Source organism: Falco cherrug, chromosome 15 (genome assembly GCF_023634085.1).
Source record: "Falco cherrug isolate bFalChe1 chromosome 15, bFalChe1.pri, whole genome shotgun sequence".
Lineage (NCBI taxonomy): Eukaryota > Metazoa > Chordata > Aves > Falconiformes > Falconidae > Falco > Falco cherrug.
The window spans coordinates 22,774,392-22,798,431 of NC_073711.1; the positions used below are offsets into that span (position 1 = coordinate 22,774,392).

Sequence of the window (24,040 nt, forward strand, 5' to 3'; positions counted from 1 at the left end):
TGCAGCTGTGAAAAAAAAGCTTAGAAGTTTAATTCAAGTTCCAGCAAAGCCTGCTGAAGCACACACCGTAGGCTACGCACTGGGAATCCATCAGGACGACACTGAAATCCACCTGAAAAGTGGAATCGGTGCGAGTATCTGGAAATGCAACCGAGGTGAGATTCTGACCAGAGAATTCCTTCTCAAGCCTTCCGAACATCCTTGGCATCCCCAAATCTTCCAGCAGTCACCCCACCACCTTCTCCGAACCAGATGGGAGGTACCAGGGAAGAACAAGCACACACCAAAGCAGCTCTTTGGATGGAACAAATCAACAGCACCTAATCATGGCTTTATAAATACCAAAAAATAACAAAGCAGGGTTTCTTTTGCAACAATCCAGATCACAGCTGGAGGGGCTGGTGAAGAAAATAGGTTGTGTGGTTGTGTATGGATCAGGACATAGCGACCATTACACTGTGAACCCTGTAACTTGGGACAACTCCTCATCACAGCCACCACACAATTAGGCTTTTACCTCTCCCAGCAAGTTAATTGCTTTTAACATTTGACATCCAATTGGGACAGCAACGTACCAGAGTTCAGTGAAGAATTCTGGACTCCGTCAGCTTTCAGACCCTGGTTCCTCCTTGCTGGCTGATGCAGGACGTCTTCATGAAAATACCACCCTGAACGCATGCTGCAGCAATGAACATCACCACTCGGGCTTTTGGCGTCACACAGTTTCTAGGTACAGAAAGCGGCTCCCAAATCTTTAAGCTGAAACAGCACACTGGCTCAAGCCCAGATGTTAACACCTCTGCTCTCCCAATGCGCCTGGGCTACCTGAGGCTTCCTTCAAGCCGTGTCCCACCCGGGTACCCACCGCGCCGCTGGAGCTGGCGGCCACCCGTGGTCTCCCAGGACAAGCTTCAGCACAGTCCGTCACTGCACACTGCAGTGGATTTGACCACAAAGCAATTTCAGTATTGAAAAAAATTAATTCAGAGCGGTTTGAACTAAGGATACTGAAAATGTTTCACCTGTCTAAAAATGTATTCTCCTAAAAGTTATACCACGAGCAAGGCGACCTCTTTTAACATCACCCTCCCCTCTGCTTTCACTTGTTTCCAAAAATGACACGGTACTGCTCTCCCACTGCTGTACGGGGGCTGAAACCAGGACCTTAACATCGTTCCGGGGTTTTAGCCAGTTGTTAAGCTTCTCTGCATCTATCCCAGTGGAAACACTGGTTAGAAATGAGCACAGACACAAGACCATGGTTTGAAATAAGTTACCTATATATTTATCACTGTACCTTCACGGCTGAAAGGTGCCTGAGGTGTAAGACCTTAGACAGCTACCTGCCCGATTCGCACAACAGGTATAATGTGGAGGCAGGGATCTGTACATGAGCTGTAGCCTTAATTGTACCCCAGTAATAACAAGTCCTGACAGCAATGCCACAGGAAAGGGATGGAGACTGTCCATGAAGGTTCAGACATCATCTTAATTCCCCCTTCTCCCATTTTGGGGGCAATCGCAGAGAAATTCTAGGGGAAATCAGTAAGTGCAAGCACTTCGTGGTGAGCTTTTCTTTTGGGACCGTCTCTTGTGCTCCAGTATCCAGGAAATGTTCTGTATTTACTGAGTGCTCATCACCATGGTTTCGGAGCACAATAAGGCTCTATCGCCCTTCATACATCTGTGTTTCTGGGAATGCCTGGGCTTTGGGGAATTGCACGGGCCGACACAAAGGCACCGATTGTTCTGGAGGCAGAGGGACGAACCTGCCCTTTCCAAAGGAGAGGAAGCCAGCAGGAAAAGTCGCTATTGTGATCTGGATATAAAAAAAACCACAAACCCTATTGCATCATCAGTGCTGCCAGGTCATGATGGGGGTATGGCTGAGACACGGCACCTGCAGCACTGAGGGGATGGAGGGACCCTTGGCCAAGGCTCTGGCATCAGCTACCTGCTAAACCATCCTAAACCCACCCTCAAACCACCAAGTGAACACTAACAGGGTGACATGCCGGACCCACATAGCTGGTGCATCACTTCTGAAGCTCCAGGTAGGAGCAGGGATCGAGATGAGCTTCTGCTCTCCCAGAATTTAATTTTCATTTCAACAAAAGCAATTTGCAGTGCTGAGACCCATGAGTTCTCATCAAGGACTTTCCTCAGCAGTAAGGACTGCCAAAGTAGTAGGAACCAAATTGTTGTCAGCTTAAGGACAGCCATCTGCTCAGCCTCTTCCCAGCTGCCATGCTCCAAATCAAAGAATGGATAACAATCACTTATGTTTCTCACCAAGCTCAATATGAAAAAATCTAGGAAGGAAAAAAAAACCCAAACCAAAAAGCAAAAACCAAACAAACCAGGAAAGCAGCACGGCAGGGATCTAACTGGGAACAGAGATGAAAGTAGAAGAAAAAGAAACTAGTTTTTGTTGGTTTTGTTTTTTTTTTAAACAATGTTTTTTAAAGAGTTCTATTGACATCTGCTTTGTAAATGCTCTGTCATTATTTATAACCTCAAGAGCACGGAATTGTCTCTGTAGTTACAACCATGCTACTCCCATATTTTGGCTTTGTTAGCAAAGAGCCAGCAGCATTTTTACTGGTGCTCTGGGAATAGAGATCTAACATTTCATACACAGTTTATTTAAAAGTGGACTAATTTAACATTCTTGATGGTTCCTTTTAGCACAACTGTTGCTAATTACCAGCTCCGGAATGATTTGTTAATCTGGGAGCAACAGTGGTTCCACAGCAGCATAAATACACCAAGGGAGAAAGGAAGGAGGGAGAAAGAGAAAAATACAAAAAGAGACACGGGAGAGGGTCAAGTTTTAGTGAACTAAAGCAAGTTAAGTGGCAGGTGGAGCCAGCAATGCAGAGTGGAAAGAACTCTGTGACGTGCAGCTGTAAGGGGGATAAACCTGGTCCCTGAGATGCAGAAAAAACCAGCGGCAGTTTTTAAAGCTGTGCAAACGTTGGGTTTGGTGGCATGGACAGGCAGCTGGCTTACAAGATGATCTGTGCTCCTCGGGACCGGGACAGGCACCAGCCTCCCACCAACCCCATGTGCCCGCGGCAGGGGGACACCCACTGCAGGGTGACCCACGGCAGGCCGACCCCCATGGCAGGGCAAGGCTGGAGTGGCAGCGAGTGCCCAGGCACCTCGTCCCAGGACACGACCTTGGGTTCTTTAATTGGTTCCAGGACACCGTGCGTGGAGGGACACAAACAAAAATTAAGCAAAGACGATCATAAAACATGACAAGCGGGTAGGAGGACTGAAGCCGGAGTCCTCAAAGGAAGAGCCCTTGAAATACTGGAGTTATGTTTGGAAGTGACAGCACCCAGCCAGTAACTCTGCACTATTGCACACAATTTGTCTTGGGGTTTTTCAGCAACAAAGAGGCACCGGAGCAGCTTCGCTGCTCGTGGCCTCCCGTGTCCTATCCCTGCGGCTCCACGCTCTGGGCACAGCCACGGCCATCACCCTCCCCTGGCCCCAGGGGACCTGCCCTGCCCTGTCTCAAAATCCCCTTTCTCCCAGCAAAAGCCTTGAAGGCAAATTTTCCTAAAAGAAAAAAAAAACACAACCTTTTAGGTAAGGAATTGTGTTATCTTTGACATTTCTAAATCATCAAAGCCATGCCATCGTTGGTACCAGGACAAGCAGGACTCCAACAGCCGTGGAAGGGGACTGAGCAGCCTCCCTCTGACCATGGCTTCCACGCTCAGATCACTTTGGTCTTTCACTGCATGTGTGAAAGGACTTGAAAGTTCAAAAAATTAATTCCAGACAAATATTAGTGAGGCCTCAAGTGGAAAGCACATCTTCCTTCTGGGAATTTATAGTTCATCCACTTTTATCTTCTGGAGGCTCTTTGGAGATCAAAGATTTGATCAACCTTCCCTTTGCAAAACTCACAAAGAAAATGGTGTTATCAGTACTGTGATGTGATTTTTAATTTTTTTTGATGATTCATTGCCCTTCTCTAAAAAGTGAGATACCTTCATGTAGGTCTAAAACAAAACAGCACAAGTTACAGAAGAAAGCTATTCTGCTTATTTATTGATTTTACGGCTGTTACAAGGTCAGTTCCTAGCCTGACAGCTTACACTTGTTAAATGCTGCCCTACCCAATAAAACTGCAATGGCCAAACACAAAGGAGCTGCTTGCCAATGGAACCTGCCTGGCTAACGCCACCAGGAAAACGACCTGTTGCTCTGGCAGTTGTCCCCATCTCCATTGCGCTATGGAGTCAAATCCCCTAATTTACAAAGAGATGTGTATAAGGGGTGGGAACGTGCTATGTTTCTGGAGTGACTCAGCCCTGATGCATTCAGGGAACATAAAGAAAATCTGGGAAAGGAATGCAAGTTATAAAAGTACGACACGTTTTCACCCAGGCACAAGGATGATGAGAAAAGCCCTCGTTAGCCCACCGACCTTCAGCAACCATTTCTCACTGTGCAGCGATTCTCTGCACATCTGGCAGCAGAAAGGCAGCACTTAGGCAGCCTAACAGCCTAGGCTAACAAACATCTGCCTGCAGCGCTCCATTTGCACTGCCTGCAGACAGTGGAAACTTGCTACTTACACAAGCGACTTGCGAAGACACTGGAATAGATTTCAAGGAGCTGGTGCGAAAGGATTTGGATCCTGCCTGAGCCATCTGAGCATCAGAGCGACACCAGCTCTAAAGATGATGGACCACATTTAGCTGGAATCACTCAGAGAGTCTGTACCAAATGCATCATACTTGTCAGCGTTTCGGGGAGGAGCAATCCAGCGAGTTTCACGAAGCTCTTTCTTGGAGCTGAGCCACAGAGAAACGCTTTCCCACTGTGAAATTGTGAAGGCTTCAGGGAGATGGGAAACTCACAGAGCCAGGGACTGGAAAGGAAGACTAACGGCAGCCAGGAGGTCTGCAGCGCAGTCAGGACTTGGGCTTAGCAGGCATCAAGCCTGCTCGATGCTGACCACTGCTCCATTACCTCTTTCCCTGGCATCCAGTCCCCTTCTCTCTGTGTAGGAATGGACCTGTGCAGTAGGGAAGCGCGGGAGCTCTTCCAGGAGCTCGACACGGGGGGCAGTTCTCATGTCTCAGCGTGGCTGGAAAATCATGGAAAGACAGCATTGGAAATCAAATTCCTCATACCTAAAGCAGGCAGAGGATTCAAGCTGGGGGAAGGGACTGAAAACGGAGTTAGTTCTAGTTATTTTGGCATTTATTATTTAAGTTCTCAGCAAGTCTTCAGAGTGGTTTTGGTGCAACAAAGATGTCGCAGTATTGACTCTAAATTATGCTCTAACTAAGGACTCTGGTGCTGTTCTTAGAAGAACAGAAAAGATGACATTACATGACCTCAAGCACAAAATGCAATTTTAGCAGGGTTCAGTTTCCATTTTAAAGCATGCTTCAATCGTCCAGGGGCTTTAGAGGGCACTTGCTGCATGAAGAGCCAGCCGCTTGGCACCACAGCTCCTGGAGAGCCCTGGGAACCGGCACCACATCCGCGGCGTCACACGCCACCAGCCACTCGAGAGATGTGCTCCTGGCTGCCTGCATCCCTGTCCCTTCCTGCAGCGCCCTCGGCTGCCATGGCCCCGCTTGTGTGAGCCCCTCTGGCACCCAGCTTCCTACCGCTGTGCCTCACGCGGGGCAGGCACACCGTCACACACCACCTCCGAAACCAGCCTAAACCAGGTCTAATGTAGAGACCTGTACAAGAGCAGGGCTTTGGCACCTAAGCCTAACGAAGCAGGACATGTGGAGGGTGCTGGGGACGGTGATGGCACAGGGAAGCAGCAGCTGGTGCCCTGCAGACCAGGAGGGCAGGCAGCACCGTCACGCCAGGGAGGTCCAGGGCTGTCACCCAGGAAGCCCCGACGCCCTTGGGGTTTGCATCGCACATCCTTGTTTTCATATTTATCAAATCACCGATAAATGATTTTGAATTTTTTGGTACCTTTCTGCTCTCTTAATACAAGCTCTGTACAACTTTGACTCCCTTTCACATGGGCTTTCAACCCTCCTGGGACTCCGCCGCGCTGCAGAGCCCCATTAGAGCAGTTACCGCTCCGCGACGCAGAAGTTCACAGCCATTTGTTCCACTATGAAGAGCTACTTGATGATTTTAAGCAAAGACAGTGTACAGACCAACAAATACAGGTATACAAGCACAAATTATAGCCTTAAATGAGCACAGAGCCTCACTGTCTGAGGAGTCAAGGATGAAATTACTAAGCAGCATTAATTTGCACAAAATCACTAGACCTACAGTTGCAGAAATCAGAACTACTGGAATTCCTCATCTGGAAGGCAATCAAAATCAGACAGAAACTATCAAAAGCCACAGGTGCCAGTTTTTTTCCTCCCCCACATACAGAACTCTTGTACTGCGGCCATAACCGCGACCTGAAAAAAAAAAGTCAGTCTTCTGTGTGTGAAAATGAGAAGCACAGTGGGACTCACCATCTGGCCCTTCGCTGCCTTTACTCCTCTTATTTCGACGGACACGTCTACCTTCTTCTCCAACGTGCAGCTTTTCTTCGGGGTGAAAGAAGTTCAGCAAGGCCAGCTGGAAGAAGAAGGACAAGTTTAAGGACCTTTGGCAAGGATGGCTTAGCCGAGCGGAGGGATCGGATGCCAAATCCTTTCCATCAGGGAGAGCTCTGCTGAGCTGAGGGGGAGAGCCAAGGGATACATGAGATGGCAGCTCATGGATGCTCAGCTCATCCCAAGGGAAAACACAAGGAGCTGTGTCCCTCTGGAAGCAGTCTAAGACTTGGGAAAACTCTGCCTGAAGGGTTTTAGCAGGGAGAAGCATGCCTCCAGGGCACGGGGGGCTGCAGGGGCAAGGACAGAGGCGGTGTCAGGGGAGATCTATAGCTGGAAATAATCAAACACCCAAATGCCAATGCGATCATTTCTAATTATTCTCTGCAAAACTTGCTCAATCCTGGAGCTCTTTCACCAGTATTACTGCCAGTAAGTTTTTCCTCTCTCAAGCTCTCTTCTGCAAGCCTCATTAGCTACTGAGATTCAAAGGTCTTCAGGGACCTTTAAATCCAATTCAGTACACCACATAAATTAACACTTTAAACCTAGAGCAAGTACATCTTTATAACATGATTTTTGCCAAGAGGCAAAAATTATATGTAGCGACCTCTTATTAATGAAAAAATAGTTGCTGCATTAAAAGCCCTTTGACAGTTATTAAATCAACATCCCTACCCAGAAACAGGAATTTTGGTTTAGAAACTTCACAAGTCCTCCCAGCTAGCCCAGGGCACAGCAGCTCATCACCAGTGGCATTTTCCCCAGCTATTTCCACTTCCTAAAATAAGGAATGTCACAAAAGATTAATTAGGGGCCAAACACCTTGTTCTGTGTGTTACCGCACCCACCAGCAACCAGGGCTGCTCTGGCCACGATGGGGTTTTCTTTACGCTGAAGAAACCCGATCACAGTTACTGAAGCCATAAATAACACAGCCAAGCCAAATCCAGCCTAAGACAAGAACCAGGAGGCTCCGAAAAGCATGACCAAAGGTTATCAAGTGCGTTACTGTTCTGAGAACAAAAACTGTGGCGTCAAAAGCATCTCTGAAATAGCAAAGCAGAATAAACTCCTCCCATGAATTGCTAGTTGAAAGAGTGGCTCGTTAAACTCCAGGCCATAAAGAATCCCTATCAGAAGTAATAATCACTGAAGGTCTCTTTGCTTTGGACGTGCCCCAGGGCTCTTGCCTCCCCTCTCCCACCCCTCAGGGCCCGCTCTGTGCACCAACACCTATTCCCGAGTTATTTCCCATGCACACACACTCTTCTTCCAGCACAAGAGCATCCCATTCCTGCCTCCTATGGAGCAACCGCTGGATTTTACATTTGCATCTTGCTTTACTCCAGCAAGCCCCAATGCAGCCTCACAGACGGGATCTGGGAACCCCCCAAAGCGTTTCTCAGACTCCCAAGCTGTTACTATTTAATTTCGCCAGCACACAGGCAGGTCTGCATTGACCGCAATTCCGGGTGTTTTGTCATTGCAATGACGTCATGTCCAAAAGGACCCTGAAAATGCTGCGGGATGGCCTGGGACCAGCTCTCCGCATGCAGTTGTATTTTTCAACACACCCAAAACGCAGTGACAAGTAAAAACCAGCAACTACCTACCTAAGGAAGGACTAATGGCAGTGTCAGATGAATCAAAGGCTCCCATTTACAAGTCCTAGTAAATGGAGAGAACAAGCTCCCTCCGCCCATCTTCGTTATCCTCCCGCATCCCACTGCGCTGACCCAGGCATGGAGCACAGGAGCAGGATGCTCCTGTGGATGCTGCCAGTACCTTCCCCTACACAACAAAGCAGGGCAAAGGATGAGCAAAAAGTGAATGTTTGGGGTTGGGCTTTTTTTTAAACCACTTATTTAAATCAAGCTGAAACACTGTAGAACTAATTGAAGGGACAAACTGCATTATAATTCAGGTTAAAACTTCGATAAAATCATCAGCACTGCTTTTGAATGCTGTTATTACTTGGCTCTCTTATTTGAGCTTTACAAAACAGGACTAAATAAAAGCACTGAAAATGGAGCCCTGGGGAAGCAGCCTGGTAAGATGCAGCCTCCCACCCCAAACAACCCTCCTGGCTCTGGCCAAGTGGCACACAGGATGCTCCCAGCACTAAGGCTAAACCCAACATTTCTCATATTGAGCAGATTTTGTAAAGGCACAGCCCTAATTGTGTCAAAGCAAACAGGCTGCCTTGCCCTGCTATTGCAAATACAATTTTAACACAGCATCCACAGCACAATATTCAGCTCACCCCACGCCACCTCCTTCCCCACATCTGGGCACTGACGCAGATTGGTGATAAATACACCGATAAATACACTGATTTCTATTCTTGCCAGGTGTAAGCTTCATCCTCGCATGCCACCCTCCTACCCACACTGGAAAGAAACAGAACTACTAGTGGGCTTGGAACAATTAGGAGTTTCATATGGAAAATCATAAGGATTTGAAAAGGATGGCACCCCCGATTCTCTCATTGATGGGTTTTATCGTTTTCAGTGAAACAATCAAAGTTACTCAAGAGACCTGAAAACTTTTCACAATCTGAACAAAACCCTTTCAGTTTAGTCTCAGAAGGGGAAATACAAAAGACTGATACAATGTGTTTATTTTCCCGGACAGTTAATCAAAATAACTTCTCTATTCACAAAACTAAGGGCTCTGCTTGCTTTGGTCAGCAGTGATAGTAATGTGAAACCTCTGTTTAAAAAAAACAAACCCAAATAAAAACCAAACTCAAATTATGGCTACCAAAGCACATCCCCCAGCCACTGCACGCAGCCAGACCTTCCTCCTTCTCCTCCTCACACCATGGATACAGCAAGAGCCATTGGTGCGGTCCCAGCCCTCCCCTGCCACTTCCACAAAACCAATGCTGGAAAGCATCGAAATCAGGACCAAACCCTTTCCCCTGCCCTGTCCCCTTCACTGGGCTCCTCCTGAGCCCCTCCAGGCTCCACTGCATCCCTCTGGAGCCAGAGACCCTTCCAGAAGCCACCTCTGCAGCGCTGCCACTGGGCAAGAAGGTGTCCCTGGAGCCTCCTCTTGTCCCGGTGGAAGAACCTCAGCTCTGCTACCCTGTTCTCACCCACGTTTTATTCTTACATCACACTGATTACTCAGCAAAACACTAAACATGGGCTAGAAGCAATCTACCTATTAAACCGTGTCTTCCTAATAAGACCCAGTCAGAAAGAGAAATGCCGGTGAGGGTGACTGACCCAAACACAACTTTTAATTAGAAAAAACGCAACGATGACAGCTTGTCGTGACCAGGCCAGCTACAAGCACACACTGCTTCGAGATCAACCCCCCGAAACCGAGCCTGAAACTCCCCACTTAGTCTGGTCTGGACACAACTGGTGCGAGCAAAGAGAGAGGAGCTTGTCCCAGGGACTACTGCCATTGCACTTTTACCAGCATTTAGCCATTTATTCTGAGAGGTCCATCCCCAGGTGGTGGGAGCTGCTGGGAGCACTGGGGAGCTCAGTGGCAGGGCGAGGGATGGCCACGCTGCCTGCTGGGGTGCAGCCCCAGGAACACCCCGCTCAGCTGCCAGCTCCCGCGCTGTTGAAGGTGACATTTCTCCCCGATGACTCAAAGGGGCCGTTGTTCCAGGGGCTGCAGCTGCGGGAGGCCGGGGGATGCTCGGCCGCTGGGTCAGCCTGTGAAGGGCCGTGCTGTCTGGCTGGGGACGTGGCTGGCACAGCTGTGCCGGTCGGAAGAGCAAGCGATGATTTTTCCACTCACCGCCCCCTGAGATACGATTAATGTATTCACCCACAGCTCTTGGACCCTGCAGCTTTGGGTCTGGACGTAAGGGTGCATGTTGTGGCTCAAATGAAATTCATCTACTCCCTGTTATGTGGTGTGGCCGCAACAAGGGAGAGGATTTGCAGAGTGGAATGAGCAGATGTTCGCCACCCATCCAGCAAAGTATGATGCAGCCACACAGACAGATGCAAAAGGAGAAATAACCTTCAGTGAAGTGCTGCTGGCTGGACACGAGCGCAGCATTCCGACACGGAGGTGGCTGAAAGCAACACTTCACATTCCCGGGAAACACACTGAGCAGTGAGGACGGCTTCTGCGGGCTCCCTGCCTGCGTGGGGGACAAAGCAGTGGGCTGGGCAGGAGTCTCGGTCCATCTGCTGCGGCCATTCCCATGGCTGAGTGCTTCCCAGCATTTTCAAAACACCCAGAAACGTTTTGCACAAGTATCAGTTGCATCGTTTTAGGAAAACGTGGAGCAAACATGCTCGCAGGGCTCGAAGGAGCTCTGGCTCGCTGAGCTTGGGTGCCCCATGCTTGCCCCCCTCGTTGCAGCTCGTCGTTTGGATATGCAAGACCCCAGGTCTGGGAGATGAGATGCCAGAGCTGGCGGGGCGCACCGGGAAGCTGGGTGGCCCCAGCCCAGGGGATGCTGATGCTGTGCAGTGCCGGGCGGACACACAGCTGGCCACACACCCTGCTCCAGTACAGCAGCTGGGGCAGGGTAGGGCTTGGCTGGAGCGCCCCGGCTGCGGCACCCATCCCTCCCGTGGAGGTCTGGGAGAAATCATTGCCCTGGTTCACTGAAACTCCTCATCCTCAAAGTCAGGGAGAACTGATTCTCCCCGCCACTACATGTGCAGAGTGAGAGTATTTTTGAGGAGCCCAGCAAGCACATACCTGCTCCCCTTTTAAAAAGCAGTCTCATTTTTCTCTGTACAGCTACACAACAGCAACAGAAAAGTCTGGAACAATCACCATTTCCCTCCTCCCCCAATCTAAAGCCCTCAGATTACCTTAATTTTAGAAACACCATGTAAACCCATTAAACTCCACACTCTTAATCAAGCAAATCACTATAGGATGCAAAAAGGTCACACAGCCAAGAGAGGCAAAATCCCAGGGGAAGCGGTACCTCAAAATAACCTGGGAAACAATAGTAAAGGCATGCCTCCCCAGAATGAAACAGCTCTACCTTGGGTACTCTCAGCAAAATAAAGAAAAACAAAGGCATGCATGCAAAAGCACTGATTTTCTCTACAGCCACGGGCAGAAACCGCTCTGGAAATGCAGAACAAAGTTGTGCTGGGATGTCGAGGGAGCACAGTGGGAACCCCCAAAACAACGCAGCCTGCAGTCACCCCGAAACTCATCTGGCTTGTAAGGACGGATGTACCACGCTCTACAGAAGTAAGAATAAAGAGAGGTGTGTGTGTTTATACATATACATTTTTTAAAAAATAATATTAAGGTACCATAATATAGGAAGCTTCCTTCAAGCTGTGAAACCCAAATGTGCCACAGTGTTACGGCTGGATGTACAAACCACACGCAATAAAGAAAACTATGCTGGGATGCTGAAATAACTGTTACAGTCTGCATATTTAATTGCATCCCTCTGCAAATGCCCTAAATAATGCACACCCCTCAGAAACACTTTAGAGATACGAAGAGCCACTGGACACCAAGGGGACGTGCACTTCCCGTGGTCAAACAGCTTGAAAATGAGAGAAGTGGAAATATATAACCTGACCTATGCAATTATGTACTAAAGGTGTATTTTTTTCCTTATGCAAAGCCAAGTTGGTAGGAAGAACTAGTGTTGTCTTCCTGATTAACAGCAGAATTGGGAAAAGCATGCAAGTGTTCAGGTGCACAAGCCCTCTTCAGTGAAAAGTGCATTCTTGCAAGGCCTTTCAGAAAGTATCTATCACTAAACAAAACCCCAAAAGAATTCTCTGCATGCTGTGTTACAAAGTTGGCTTCCAATTAATCATGAGAAAGCCAGACCAGCCAGCTTTAGATTTAATCAATAAAACCCACTCTCCTGCAGCACAATGTCTTAAAGCACCAGAGGAAAAAAAAAAAAAGTGCATGAAATCATCCCCTTGCATTATTGTTTAACGGTATTGTTAAAGTCGAATTCCCTCATCATTTGCAATTTTGGAGATCATTAGTGTGAGAAGAGTAATAACAAGACTCAGCTCTGCAGAAGCATTCTTTGCAAGCAATGCTGCTGGTTTTCTGGCGCTCTGAAGTTCAGCCATCGGAGGTTGCGGTTCAGAGCAGCAGCTACTTGAATATCAGCCCCATTGTCCTCCATCAGAAATTCGCCTCTGGTAACACGTGGTGCAAAAAAAAATTAAGTAGAATATTTATTTTCAAACAGACTAGAAAGAAGCTTGGGGAGTAGCTTTGCTTTATTGAAAAATAAAACCCATTCAACATATTTTAAGTCTTGTTTTTGTCATCATTATTTTTCCTCATAAAAATGCAAGAAGCGAAAGAGTGAACAATTCCCATTTCAACATGACAAAAATTTATACACGACGTCTTGTCTGCAAGACAAACCACAGCCCTGCACGCAAAACTCTTGTAACATGATATATACCGTGAGGCAGAACGGGGTCAGCGATAGCGATGGAGAGAGTCAAGATTATACTTTCTCTAAGCCGGAATTCTCCTAACCCATCTTTCTCACCCAGACCCAGTGTTTTCAGCCCAGCTCGGCTGCGTGCATCCTTTCCAGGGGTCTGGAGTACGTTACATACCGTCCTCCACCAACCCTTCCCTACACCAGCTTCTCTGCTGTATGAAAGCTCAGGTATGGTCCTCTCCTTCAAGACTGCCCATAACTCTTCTCGTCCCTACTGATTCATCTCTGCCATTGCTCCCCGGCATCCTCACCCCCCTCCGAGGTCTGCCACATCCCAGCTCTCACCAGTTGTTCATCCTGAAGCCCAGGGTCCCAGGGGCACAAACCATCAGCTTTGAGGAGACACAAAACCCACCACGATCCCTCCTCATTCTGATCTGCATGCAAGGATCCTCACTGAGCCTTCTAGACCCAACGGTGATCCCTCACAAAAGCTTTTTTCCACCCAAAGCTATGAGGCAAAGCAATTCTATAATCTAGAGAATAAAAGCACCAGCGATGCTAAGGAGCTTATCCAAAGCTGGGCATCACCTCCATCAGAGGTCACCTCCACCCCATACTCACGAGGAGCTTTGGAATGAGTGACAGCTGAGGAGCCAAGCAAGTACCTGACCATTAGAAAACAGAAATGCCCTTGGTCTCCCCAGATGGAGGTGGATCAGGGAATGCTATGGACCAGTGGCACCGCACCAGCTGCTGCCAGTGGGCAGGAATGTCCATCTCGGTCAGTCTACGGCCCTTAACGTGCCTCCACTGCTTTGAAGAAGCAGATTTGAGATCCTTTCGATCTGCTGAGCATTTCTGTCCTTGGGTTGAAAAGCCTTTCCAAAGGGGACTGCGCAATCCCAGTTTTCAGAAGGCCAGTGAGTCACGCTCCCGGGTCTTCTAGGCACTGCGGTAACAGAAAATCATTAGAGAACAATAAAAGAGGAGGGAGCATATTTTCTTTAGTTTTTATTGGTATTTTAACTTCATTACCCAGGAAAGCCACAGTATTTTTCAGCACAGAACATTAAATCTGATTGCCAATTATCAGTTCAAGCCTCACTACAAAGCAACAAACCCAGTGAATTAATTGCCTTTGCAGGGTACAACACAACTCTTAACTCTCCTTCAGAACCGAACCCCTCCCAGAACTTTCCTTGCCTTTCCTCCTTTTCATGCGTTACAGAGCCTTTTGTAGTCCTGAATCTAGGGCAAGTCATCTTTTTGCATACTGCAGCCCCCCCCCCCCCCCCCCCAGTTACAGCTACCAAGCTTCTACTGCCAGAACTGATACCCTGCCCCAACGATGGGAAACCAGAATACAGGCTTTTTAAAATTTCGTTTGAACTTCAATAGTGAAATGCCTAGATCAAACCAACCCGCCAAATGCCACGCTATTTTTCAGAAACAAGCCTATCTTTTAAACCAAAAGCATTTTTTTTCCCCCTACCAAAAAACCCTCAAAATCAGGAGCAGGTCACTCTCTTGACAACTACTACAGGTAGCAATTTCTGGCAACGCAGGCAGGAAAGGCAAGTCAAGGCTGTACATGGATTAAACTGCTTCTGAAACTGCCCAGCTCGTGACACAAGGCGTTACTTCCCAATATGAAGTGCCTCACCACGTATTTCCAACAACACAATGCTGTCTCATGATGGCCTCTCTAACTACGTCAAGTCTAGAGGCTTTGGACAGTTGGCCAAGCTTCTGCGCGTTCCATAAATTCAGCTTGGTTCGATATGCAACGCACCAAGTGTTCGTATTTCCACCCGATTCACTGCTGCTTTGCCAGTGGTTACTTGTTCTTTGCGAAGGTCCAGACCAGCGTCAGCTCTGCTCCTCCCACACGCTTCTGTGTTAATGACAGACCACAGGCACACGCAAACCCAGGTTTTCATAGCAACAGGTTTGAAATCCTCCGGGTGAACGTGGCAGCACGGCACGAGGCATGCTCTTCCAGCCCCCAGTCCCGGTGGTCCTACAAGGCAACAGGACCCTCTGCTGACCTGGGAGTCCAGGTCTTCTTCAGCAACCACCCCGTCTTGGCCCAAGGGTATACACCATTTATCCAGGCTGTGGCTGCTCTTCCATTTTTTCAGCTGCTGGTACACGACTTTAACCTAGAGGGAGAGTCTCAGCCCTGAAAAACCTCAGCCACAGCAATTAAGGCGTGAGCTTCACAGACGGTGCCGAGGAGACAAAACTCAAGGCCGGACAAAAGGCGTCCTGGGCCAACGCCGACACCGAGCTGCACTGGAGGATAGCTCCTCGTGGTGTTATTTTCACAGTTTTCCTCAGCAGCCACATCTGGGCTGCAGGTCAAGGGAATGAGAGGTGCCAACGTCCGCAGGGAATATCCCCTGCATCCGCCTGGAAGCAGGGAGTGCTGACCGCGGGCGCAGGTCTGCACCGCGCACATGGATGGTCACTGAAGGACTTTGCTGAAGTCTGTTCCACCATGCTTGACTTTGGTTTTAGATGTCCCAGGGCAAACAAGCCTACGAACAGCGGTGCTTACTGCACTTTTTTTAGAAAGAATGGGATATAAAAGTGTAAGTGTAGGGAAAATCTGACCCAAGTGAATCCATCGCTTGGTTTTTAGTTTGTGTCAACTCAGGGAACCTGAAGCAAATGCACTGAAATCCCAGGAATATGGCAGAAGCAGCAGACAGATGGGTTTGCTCTGCACGGGAGGGGAAGAGTGTAACTCTGGAGAAGAAAGGCTTCTGGCATTCCTTCAGCACAGGCGGAATAAAACATGCAACACCGAGAAACACAGCTTCTCTCTTAAAAACTCTGTATAAAACTTGTTTCTAGCATAAAATCGAAGCAGGTACACAGTCCAAACCCCTGGGTTACACGTACATCACAACTTCAACCGACTTTGCGGAAGCACCCAAGTAGCTAAACTTGATACCAAACCAGCATCACCTCAAGCCAAGAAGACCATGATGTGCTTTGCCATGTCCTTTGCCCAAGTGCTTGTCCCCAGACAGCCTTCTGTGGAGCTGCCGTGGTCTGGGAAGGAGCTGGTGCCTGCCGGGAGGCTGGCGGACGGAGGCGCGATGCTGGGACTTCAGCAGCACCAACGCTGCCCGCGGCACAGAGCGAGGGCAGAGCCTTCCGATCCACTGCACCTGCCGGCACTGACAGGGAAAGCTAAAAACACAGCCCAGATGTGCGGTAGAACAAGGTCAAAGCTGAGTTTAACACCGTATATGAGAACACCTGTAGTAAATTTTTAAATGGTAGCAAGAGTAAGGGATTCCTGCTGCAGGCGTTCCCGTCTGGGCACAGCAGACCCGCAGGAACCAAGCGCTTTGCTGGCAACACGCTGGTTAAAACGCTGAAAAGTATCAATGTCAGTGCAAGGTAAGGAACTTAAATCAGTTCCTTTCGTCTCCCAAGGAAATCAAATTTAGCTGTGAACCAGCGCCAGACAGAGATCTGCTGTCTATTAGCATGAATTCTCAGTTTTTCACGTTTTAATCAGCCTTCATAGTCTTTTTCAGTCCCATTTTCAGCCAGCTGGGCTACGTCCCCCTCCAAATGGAGGTCACGGTTTCTTCTCCTGCATACCAACAGCAATTCTTTTCTTATTTTAGTGTTTATATTATCAAAGCATTTGTGCACTTCTAAAAGGACTGCACACACTTGCATTTGGGGAGAACCCTGCAAGCTTAAGCGACTTGGTGTTAGCCGTAGTTTCTCCTTTTGCCTGTTCCTCCATCTGTGCCTTTGCTCATGCTTTCTCATGACCTGGACCTTCTCCAGTACATCCAGGACAGCATGAGGTCAATAGCACAGTCCTCCTCGAAGCCGTATACCTCTTTAAAAAATTCCTGAAATCAGGCGTTGCTCCAGCAAAGAGCTTCAGGGCTGTGCTGCTCTACTTGGAGCACCTCTGTTGCCCTGAGAAATAAAGAACTGGGCTCTTCCCAGCCTGCAAAGGCTCGCCTTCAGCCACCCTTGGGTCTCCTCCTTAGGAGAAAGTTTCCTTTTGCCGTGTTTAAAGACATTTTTAAGAATACCTGGCATGTTGTGTTAGCCATGACAGAAACACTGATCTCATCTGGCTTCCACAACCAATATAACACGAACCATAACGAGACAGAGTGACCATGCCCAGAAGATGCTGCTGGGCCACTCTCCACTGAGTGTGCTTCTCTTCTGCCCAACGCCTTCCACTTGCACCACTTCCAGACATCTGTTATGAGGCAAGAGCACTGAAGCCCCAACAGCTGAGCCAGCTGAGAAGAACAGCTTCTTGAATGAGGAGTCACCTCTCTTTTGAACCCCATCTCCAATGCAGATGTACAACCAAGGCGATAAAGCCACAGCTTCTTGCAAGAAGTGGCCAACCTGCAGAAGAGATGCAGCTGGATCCTGCTCTGGAGCTTTCCATTGAGAACGTGGTTGCGCCACCTGAATTTATCACATTTTTCAGGTCTCTGGTACTTTTCCTTTTATCTTTCAAAGTTCTGCATAAAGCATTGCTTGAGACAGGACTGGCTGCAGCAAAGGATGGGCTTGGATTCACTCCCTGAGATGAGCCCTACAGTAGAAAGTTACAGGAGAACATCTGTCAGACGCTAGAACCGATGAGCTTCATTCTGCCCTTGCTATCAGGTGTCCGCTCCTCCCCTATTTTTGGAAATCTTCAAAAAACCTTCACAATTCTGAAATCATTTTGCTATAAACTGTTCAGATCGATGAAGGTTTAAAAACATTTTTCCTTGCTCCATAACAAAACAAAGCCTTCCTGTTAGAGCGCACTTTTCCTTTCAGCACAAGGGTTTTAAAATCCTATTTTCTAAATCTGGATGTTAAAATTGGCCTTCAGCTATGATTAATTTTTATGACATTTTATTGGAAGGAGAAAAACGGAAGGGAAGGAAGTAGTCCAAATCAAATAGTATTACCATTAAAATTAAAACAAGTCCACTTTAAATGTAACATCCATGAAATAATGCTTCCAACATAAGGATTAAAAAGTCCGCTACAGCAACCAGGAAATAAACTCAATCAGATTATTACCCGTGCCTTTAAACAGTTTCCATACTTGCACCCCTAACAAAAGAGCCAGAAATCCAAGAACAAGCTAACTGCCGACCTTCCTCCGTGCAAGTGCGGGGGTTCGGCAGCGGCATCGCGGTGTGGCCGGAGCTGCCGAGCTGGCACCCGGTGCCATCAGACAACCCACACCCTCGGCCCTAAGCTGCTTTTATCAAGGCGGCTGCTTGAGACGGTGAAGGTTTTAGTGCTGATTCCCGCACCTGCAGGAGCGCATGGCATGGTGGTGGGAGTGTGCACGGTGTACGGGCGGCAGCCAGCATAATTATATAAAATTAATCGGTTCAAATAAATGATGCCTTGCTGCCTAATTAATCGGATCCACTGCAATTAATGTCAAAACAGACTATGACCTCATACAAATGGGATTAAAAGCTCTGAAAGCGCTCATTTTGCTTCAGGGCATGGCAATGCAAACAAGTCACCGCAAGGCAGAGCTGGGGAGTGGTGCTGCAGCGTGCCAGGGATGCTCCTTCCACGTGGGAATTGCAAAACACCGTATCCCACAAGGAAAGCGGTGCGAACTGGGACTCGTCGGAAGCAAACGGGACACAACGCAGGACTGGGGAAGGGAGGGAATGTCCCCATGAGCCTTGCCTCCAGAAAGGGGGGAGCACGAGGGACTGCTCAGCACCGGCACCTGCAAAGCAAGTTGCCTCCAAAGAAATCCAGTCCTTGCCAAAAATTGAAATTATGCTGCTGTTCAGCCCCCTCCTGGCTTGGCCTTCGATGGCTGCATGAGCTTAGCCGCAGCAGTTATCTCCCCTGGAAGCGCAGACACCTGCAGCACGCTTCTGTCGCCCTGGCACTCGCTGAAACCACTGGCAGGAGGTGAAATCCCCCCAGCACTTCACGTGTGCTCCAAGGAGTAAAGCCTACGGCAGTCTGAGCTTGCCTGCCGGCTGTGCCATCTCCTCACCTTACCCATGCTGTCTGGGCAGCTGAGGGAGCAAGAGGTGGCACGCAGGGACGCTGATGGCCCTGCAAAGGCAGAGGCTGTGCCCGCCGGACAGCAGTGCCGGCACCGCGGAGCCTGACCAAGTAGACGTCGCTGGGTCCTACCCGGGGACTTCATAATCCACCATTTCAGGCACAGCAGAACAGCAGAAAACTGAGCTTTGAAGAAGCTAATGGTGCCTGGCTGATCCGAATGAGGAACACCAGGATGGGCTGTAGAAATGGAAACTACAGGAAAACAGCTGGGAGGAATTCAGGAATTTGAATTTTCCAGAAGACGCTATCTCACACACTCGGTCCCAAACAGCAGCAGCGTGCACATCGCTGGCCGTGCTCTAGGCTGAGCTTCGGGGCTGCCAAACAACCCAGCGCCACTGCTGCTGTACGGATCAGACGGACTAATAATCACAAAACATTCTCCGTTTACTCCCTCCATGGAAGCAGAAGGGCTGCTTTTAATTGAAATAAAACTGCATCAAGCCACCCCACTGTCTGAGCAGCTGTCCATTGAGCAGAGCTGCAGCTGGCACCATACGAGCAAGTGCATTTCGAGGCTGAGCCAAGGAACTACATTTTCTTTTCAGCAAAGGAACCTCAAATTACGCCGCTCCGTCTCCAGCTGTGGGCATGAGACACAGCAGCACTAGACAAGAAAGGAGAGGTGTTCGTTTTGTGCAAGCCAAGCCTTTCTGCTTCAGACTTTGATGTGATGAACTAGAGAGCATGTCTTTCAAACAGGCGAGAGCAGTGACAGCAAGATGCTGCACACAGCAGCAGTCAGCACAGCGTCTCATGCCGTGAGGGACCATACATTGTCAGACCATCCAGATGTTTCCATCCAGTAAGCCAGGCCAGCTGTTACACAGCTGCCTCAAATTGGGCTTTGTTAGCTCTTCTGCAGGAGCAGCAGCTCGCCTGTGGCTCGCTTACAGGTTCTTACTTTCTGATGCAGAAACAAAATGTTTTTGTATAGTTCTACTAGTTTGTCAAGACAAGTTTTAGCATTATTTTAAGCTGGTGGAATCTGCTTGTGCCACTGTGGTAGCTGCTTTCTCCATCGCACGGACGCTGACCGAGGCACTGGAAGATTAAATGACTTTCTGAAGGCTAAAAAAGTCTGGAAAAAAATTTCATAAACATTTCTGTCCATAAAATGAGGATTAAGCTCGCTTGTAAGGTTTGCAAGCTGGCTCTCAAGTGTTTCTGAAACCCCTCTTACCCCCAATTATTTAAAGTTCAATATTCAATTGCAAGTGTGCACACTGCATGAAGGTATTGCCGAACTGCTCCCCTGAAGCAGACCCTGCTGACTCTTCCCCAGGACAACCTAATCTTGTCACTTTTTTATTTTTACAAGCATTAATTTTATCATTATCCTCTTCTTTTTACCCAGCAAACTGCTGAGTACCAGTTATGGAAGCAAAAAGTCCTCCTGCATCAACCCAAGTCCTGCCAGCAGTAAGGTTTCAAAGGCAGATACAGATAATTATATATATTTATCTGTCTACCTAGGTACCTCGGGCACCCCCAGCTCTGAACCCTGGCTCCTGTGGCTGGACACCCCCCCGCTGCCTCCCAGCTGCTGCCCCCCAGCCCCATCGGAGCATGTGTGGCAAACAACCTGCCCCAGCACAACTGGGGACCTGCCATGGCCGCTGTCCCCTCGCCATCTCACAGCCACAGAGACACAGGTTTATCCCTCCCTGCAAACCCTGGCGGGCACGCCGATGCCAGCAGAACCCTGCGGACTCCTGGAGCCGGCTGGCAGCTTTTGCCACTGGGAAACGGGCAACAAGTCCAGCAGCAGAGGCTGGGGAATTCACCAGCGTGTCCCACAGTTTTCCAACACACACCTTAGTGCAGCATGTGTACTGGGGGTCTCAACCGGGCGCTCTGCACACTCACCGTTAATGGGGAACACTACCGCAGTGACAGAAAACTAGGAAAACAACCCACTCCTGCAGCCAGGGAGAATGTTCCTGCTTTTCTGGGTGAGACGAACAGCTACATGGCTTGGGGCTCATGAAAAAAAAAAACCCTAATACTGTTTACAGACAGAATTTTGCAACTTCTCCAAATGTCACCCCAGGTCGTATTTTGCCTGCAATGGGGATGCAAAACCTGAGCAAACTCCGCAGCCTGTGCAGCCCCACATGTGCAAGGAGCAGCCCCACGCTGGCACCGCGCAGCTGCCCAGCCCCACGGCGCTGCCAGCACGGCCGCGCATGGGCAGCAACATGTACTAGAGAAGGACCCAAAAACCTTATGAAGGCTTGAAACTGAAGGATGGAAACTGTTTAACTTTTGCCAGGAAAAAGTATCAAATGTATCCTCACTGGATTTTTCAGACAGTTCGGTTTGGTTTTGTTTGTTATATTTTTTTTCTTTTCTAAAGCTGAAACTGGCTTTCTAAATCATCCTAGACAGGCAAACAAACAGAGACATCACACTGATTCAATATCCAAGCAAAAATTATTCCACTGGCCAGGTTTTGCTACAAATTAAGTGTACTGAAGCCTTTCTTTTTCCCCATCGTACATACTGAATCTGGTAAGAACTGCTCATCGATACAGCCAGGCGCACTGCCTGCAAAGCCCATGGCCAAGGGCAAGATCTGGCTACAATCCTGTTCCTGAGGAGCCACAGCATCGGTGACCAGCTGGAACCACCACTGCGTGGGTCACGTCGGGGCTCTCGGGATGATCTTGGAGTTATGACGTTGTATTCCCCCGAGCATCGGATCAGCCAAACCGGGAAAGGCTCCCACAGCCCCCCAGATGAACGAGATATTTTACCATAACCTTAAATAAACAAAAAGCAGAGGAGACAAGATGCTGCCGGGAACTACAAAGGGCAATTGTAAACACAACAGCAGATAAAGCAGATGGATGTTTTAAACAATCATTTGTGCTAGAGAACAACACATGGGATACGTCCCTAAGCCTGCAGGGAATAAACTACTGCAGCCAGAAACCATGTCACGCAGCCAAGTCTCAGTTTACGAGTGTTACCTGCTTACCCTGAAAAAGCCCATAAATAGAATCCAGGGCAGCAGAAATGCATAACATTGCAATGAGAAAAACCAAATGACTGAGGATCCCACATGGAGCCAAGGATGCTGGAAACCCTGCCACAGAGATCTCGAGGCCCCCAAGGTGAGATGGTTTTAATTACCGCAGAGATCTGACACCCAGCACCCAAAAAGAGATGGAGATGCTTGGTCTGGATCGCAGTCAGAGGCGGCTCTGGCCCTCCTTAGCTTTTCGTGCAGAGAGAACAATTTGATTTTTTTGTTAGCAGGCTGGAGAGGCGCGGGGCTGCAATGGAAAGCAGGGTGAGCACAGCAGTGGCAGGAACCCACCCCTGTGCCAGATTTCACTGTCCTTACTTAAAAAAAGCACACACACCCTTAAACAGAACGTAGCAAAGAACAGAAACTACCCATAAAACAGCCTTATAAAACAGATTATTTTGGAATTACACCATCATTTAGATGGTGGTGTTTTGGCAGCAGCACTCCACGGGGGTCGGGCCCCCCCAGCGGGTGGGTCCCGCTCGCCGGCAGCACCTTCACCTGCAGCTCAGCGGCTGAAGTTTTTAACTTAAGAAATTAAAACTGCTGTCTGACAAGGCTCAGGGCGCTGTCTGGTCCCTCGCTCCCAGCTTCCTCCCCAGGATCAGGGAAATCCATCTGCCAAACGTGCAAGTAAAGATTTAGCCAGACTGGGGTTAACCTTCCCAAAGCGTGATGCTGCTCCTCACCACCAGCTCGGGTGCTGGGTAGGTCGGCAACCCACTGCCCAGCTCAGTCCCCATCTGATCCGAATGCCACCTCCCAGGGGTGTCCCACAAGTGTCCTGTGGAAGAGCAAACCCACCGGGGAGTTAGGATGGGGGCTTTAACAAGCAAGGAACTGTCTTGATGCTCGGGCACCAGAGCAATCCCAAAGGGAGACGGCCGGGCACAGCAGGCTGGTCTGTGCCAAGCCCCGGCTGACCCCACCTCTGGTCCCCGCGCAGGGAAGCTGCGGCAGCCCCGCCATCGAGAGAACAGCAGGATGCTGAGAGGCGGCGATGCCGGGAGGAGGAACCCCGGGGCTGCGCGGCCCCTGACCCAAGGTGCTGGCAGGGTGGACAGGCTACTTGCTGCTGAGTGTGACGGCACCTCGTGTGACGCCAGGTGACATCCATGGCCGGGCCAGAGAGAGGTGCCGGGTAGGTTTGCTCAGCAAAGCGAGGGCAGGAGAGCAGAGCAGAGTGGGAAAGCTGGCTTCCTCGGGCAGCCCAGGAGGAGGGGGCAAGGAAATGCCCCCTGCTGCGTGCACCGCTGCCCAGGAGCGGGTGGGCTGGAGTTTTTAAGACCTGAGCACAGGAAGGCACTGCAGGGTCTCCAGCTCTGGGGGGGCTTTGCAGTGCAGCTCCCCAGCGAGGCCAGGCCATGTGCATCTGAAAGGGGCGTGAGGTGGGCTCCAGCCCTCACCCACCACCTCCCTTCGCACAGCAGCCCCTCAAGCTCAGCGCAAAGGGAACCCTGAAAGCATCCCAGCACGAGGGCTAATGTCACGACCAACACTGGTGACACACAGCAGCCCACCAGAACACCCAAGAGATGCCCAGGAAGGCAGAAGGAGACTGCACCGCTTCAGATCAGAGGTGAACTCCAATAACAAATGCATACATTGGACCAATTCGGATACACTCAGCAATACCAGCACACGCTAGACCCGCAAAGGGCACGTTTACCACCTGGCTTTGCCAGGGGCGGGGGGCTCTGCTGACAGCCCCAAGCACTGCAGCTCTGCATACAGGGCTGTGGGCAAAGCGGGAACACTTCACTGGTACAGCAATACTGAGAGAAGAGATCCTGAAGTACACGCACGATCTTAGTTAGAGAAATCCAGAAAAACTAATGATTAGTCCCGCCTCGTTACCAGATGCTCACATATATCACTCGCAGGGAGAGCAGAAAGTCAGACAACTTTATGCAGCAAGGTCAACATTCAAAAGGAGAAGGAACCCAAACC

The 24,040-nt window shown here is 49.3% G+C and overlaps 1 protein-coding gene across 5 annotated transcripts in view; it reads right to left on the bottom strand.

Annotated features, from left to right (window-relative positions):
- Window positions 1-24,040, bottom strand: part of EDA (ectodysplasin A) — an 81,744-nt gene that overhangs the window by 26,255 nt on the left and 31,449 nt on the right. For all 5 annotated transcript variants that reach the window (XR_008735283.1, XM_055727680.1, XM_055727679.1 and 2 more), the window contains exon 2: window positions 6,477-6,582. Coding sequence is in view for 4 of the 5 variants with exons in the window: in XM_055727680.1 (XP_055583655.1) it covers window positions 6,477-6,582 (106 nt within the window). In the remaining variant the exon portion in view is untranslated. The remainder of the gene's footprint in view (window positions 1-6,476; window positions 6,583-24,040) is intronic.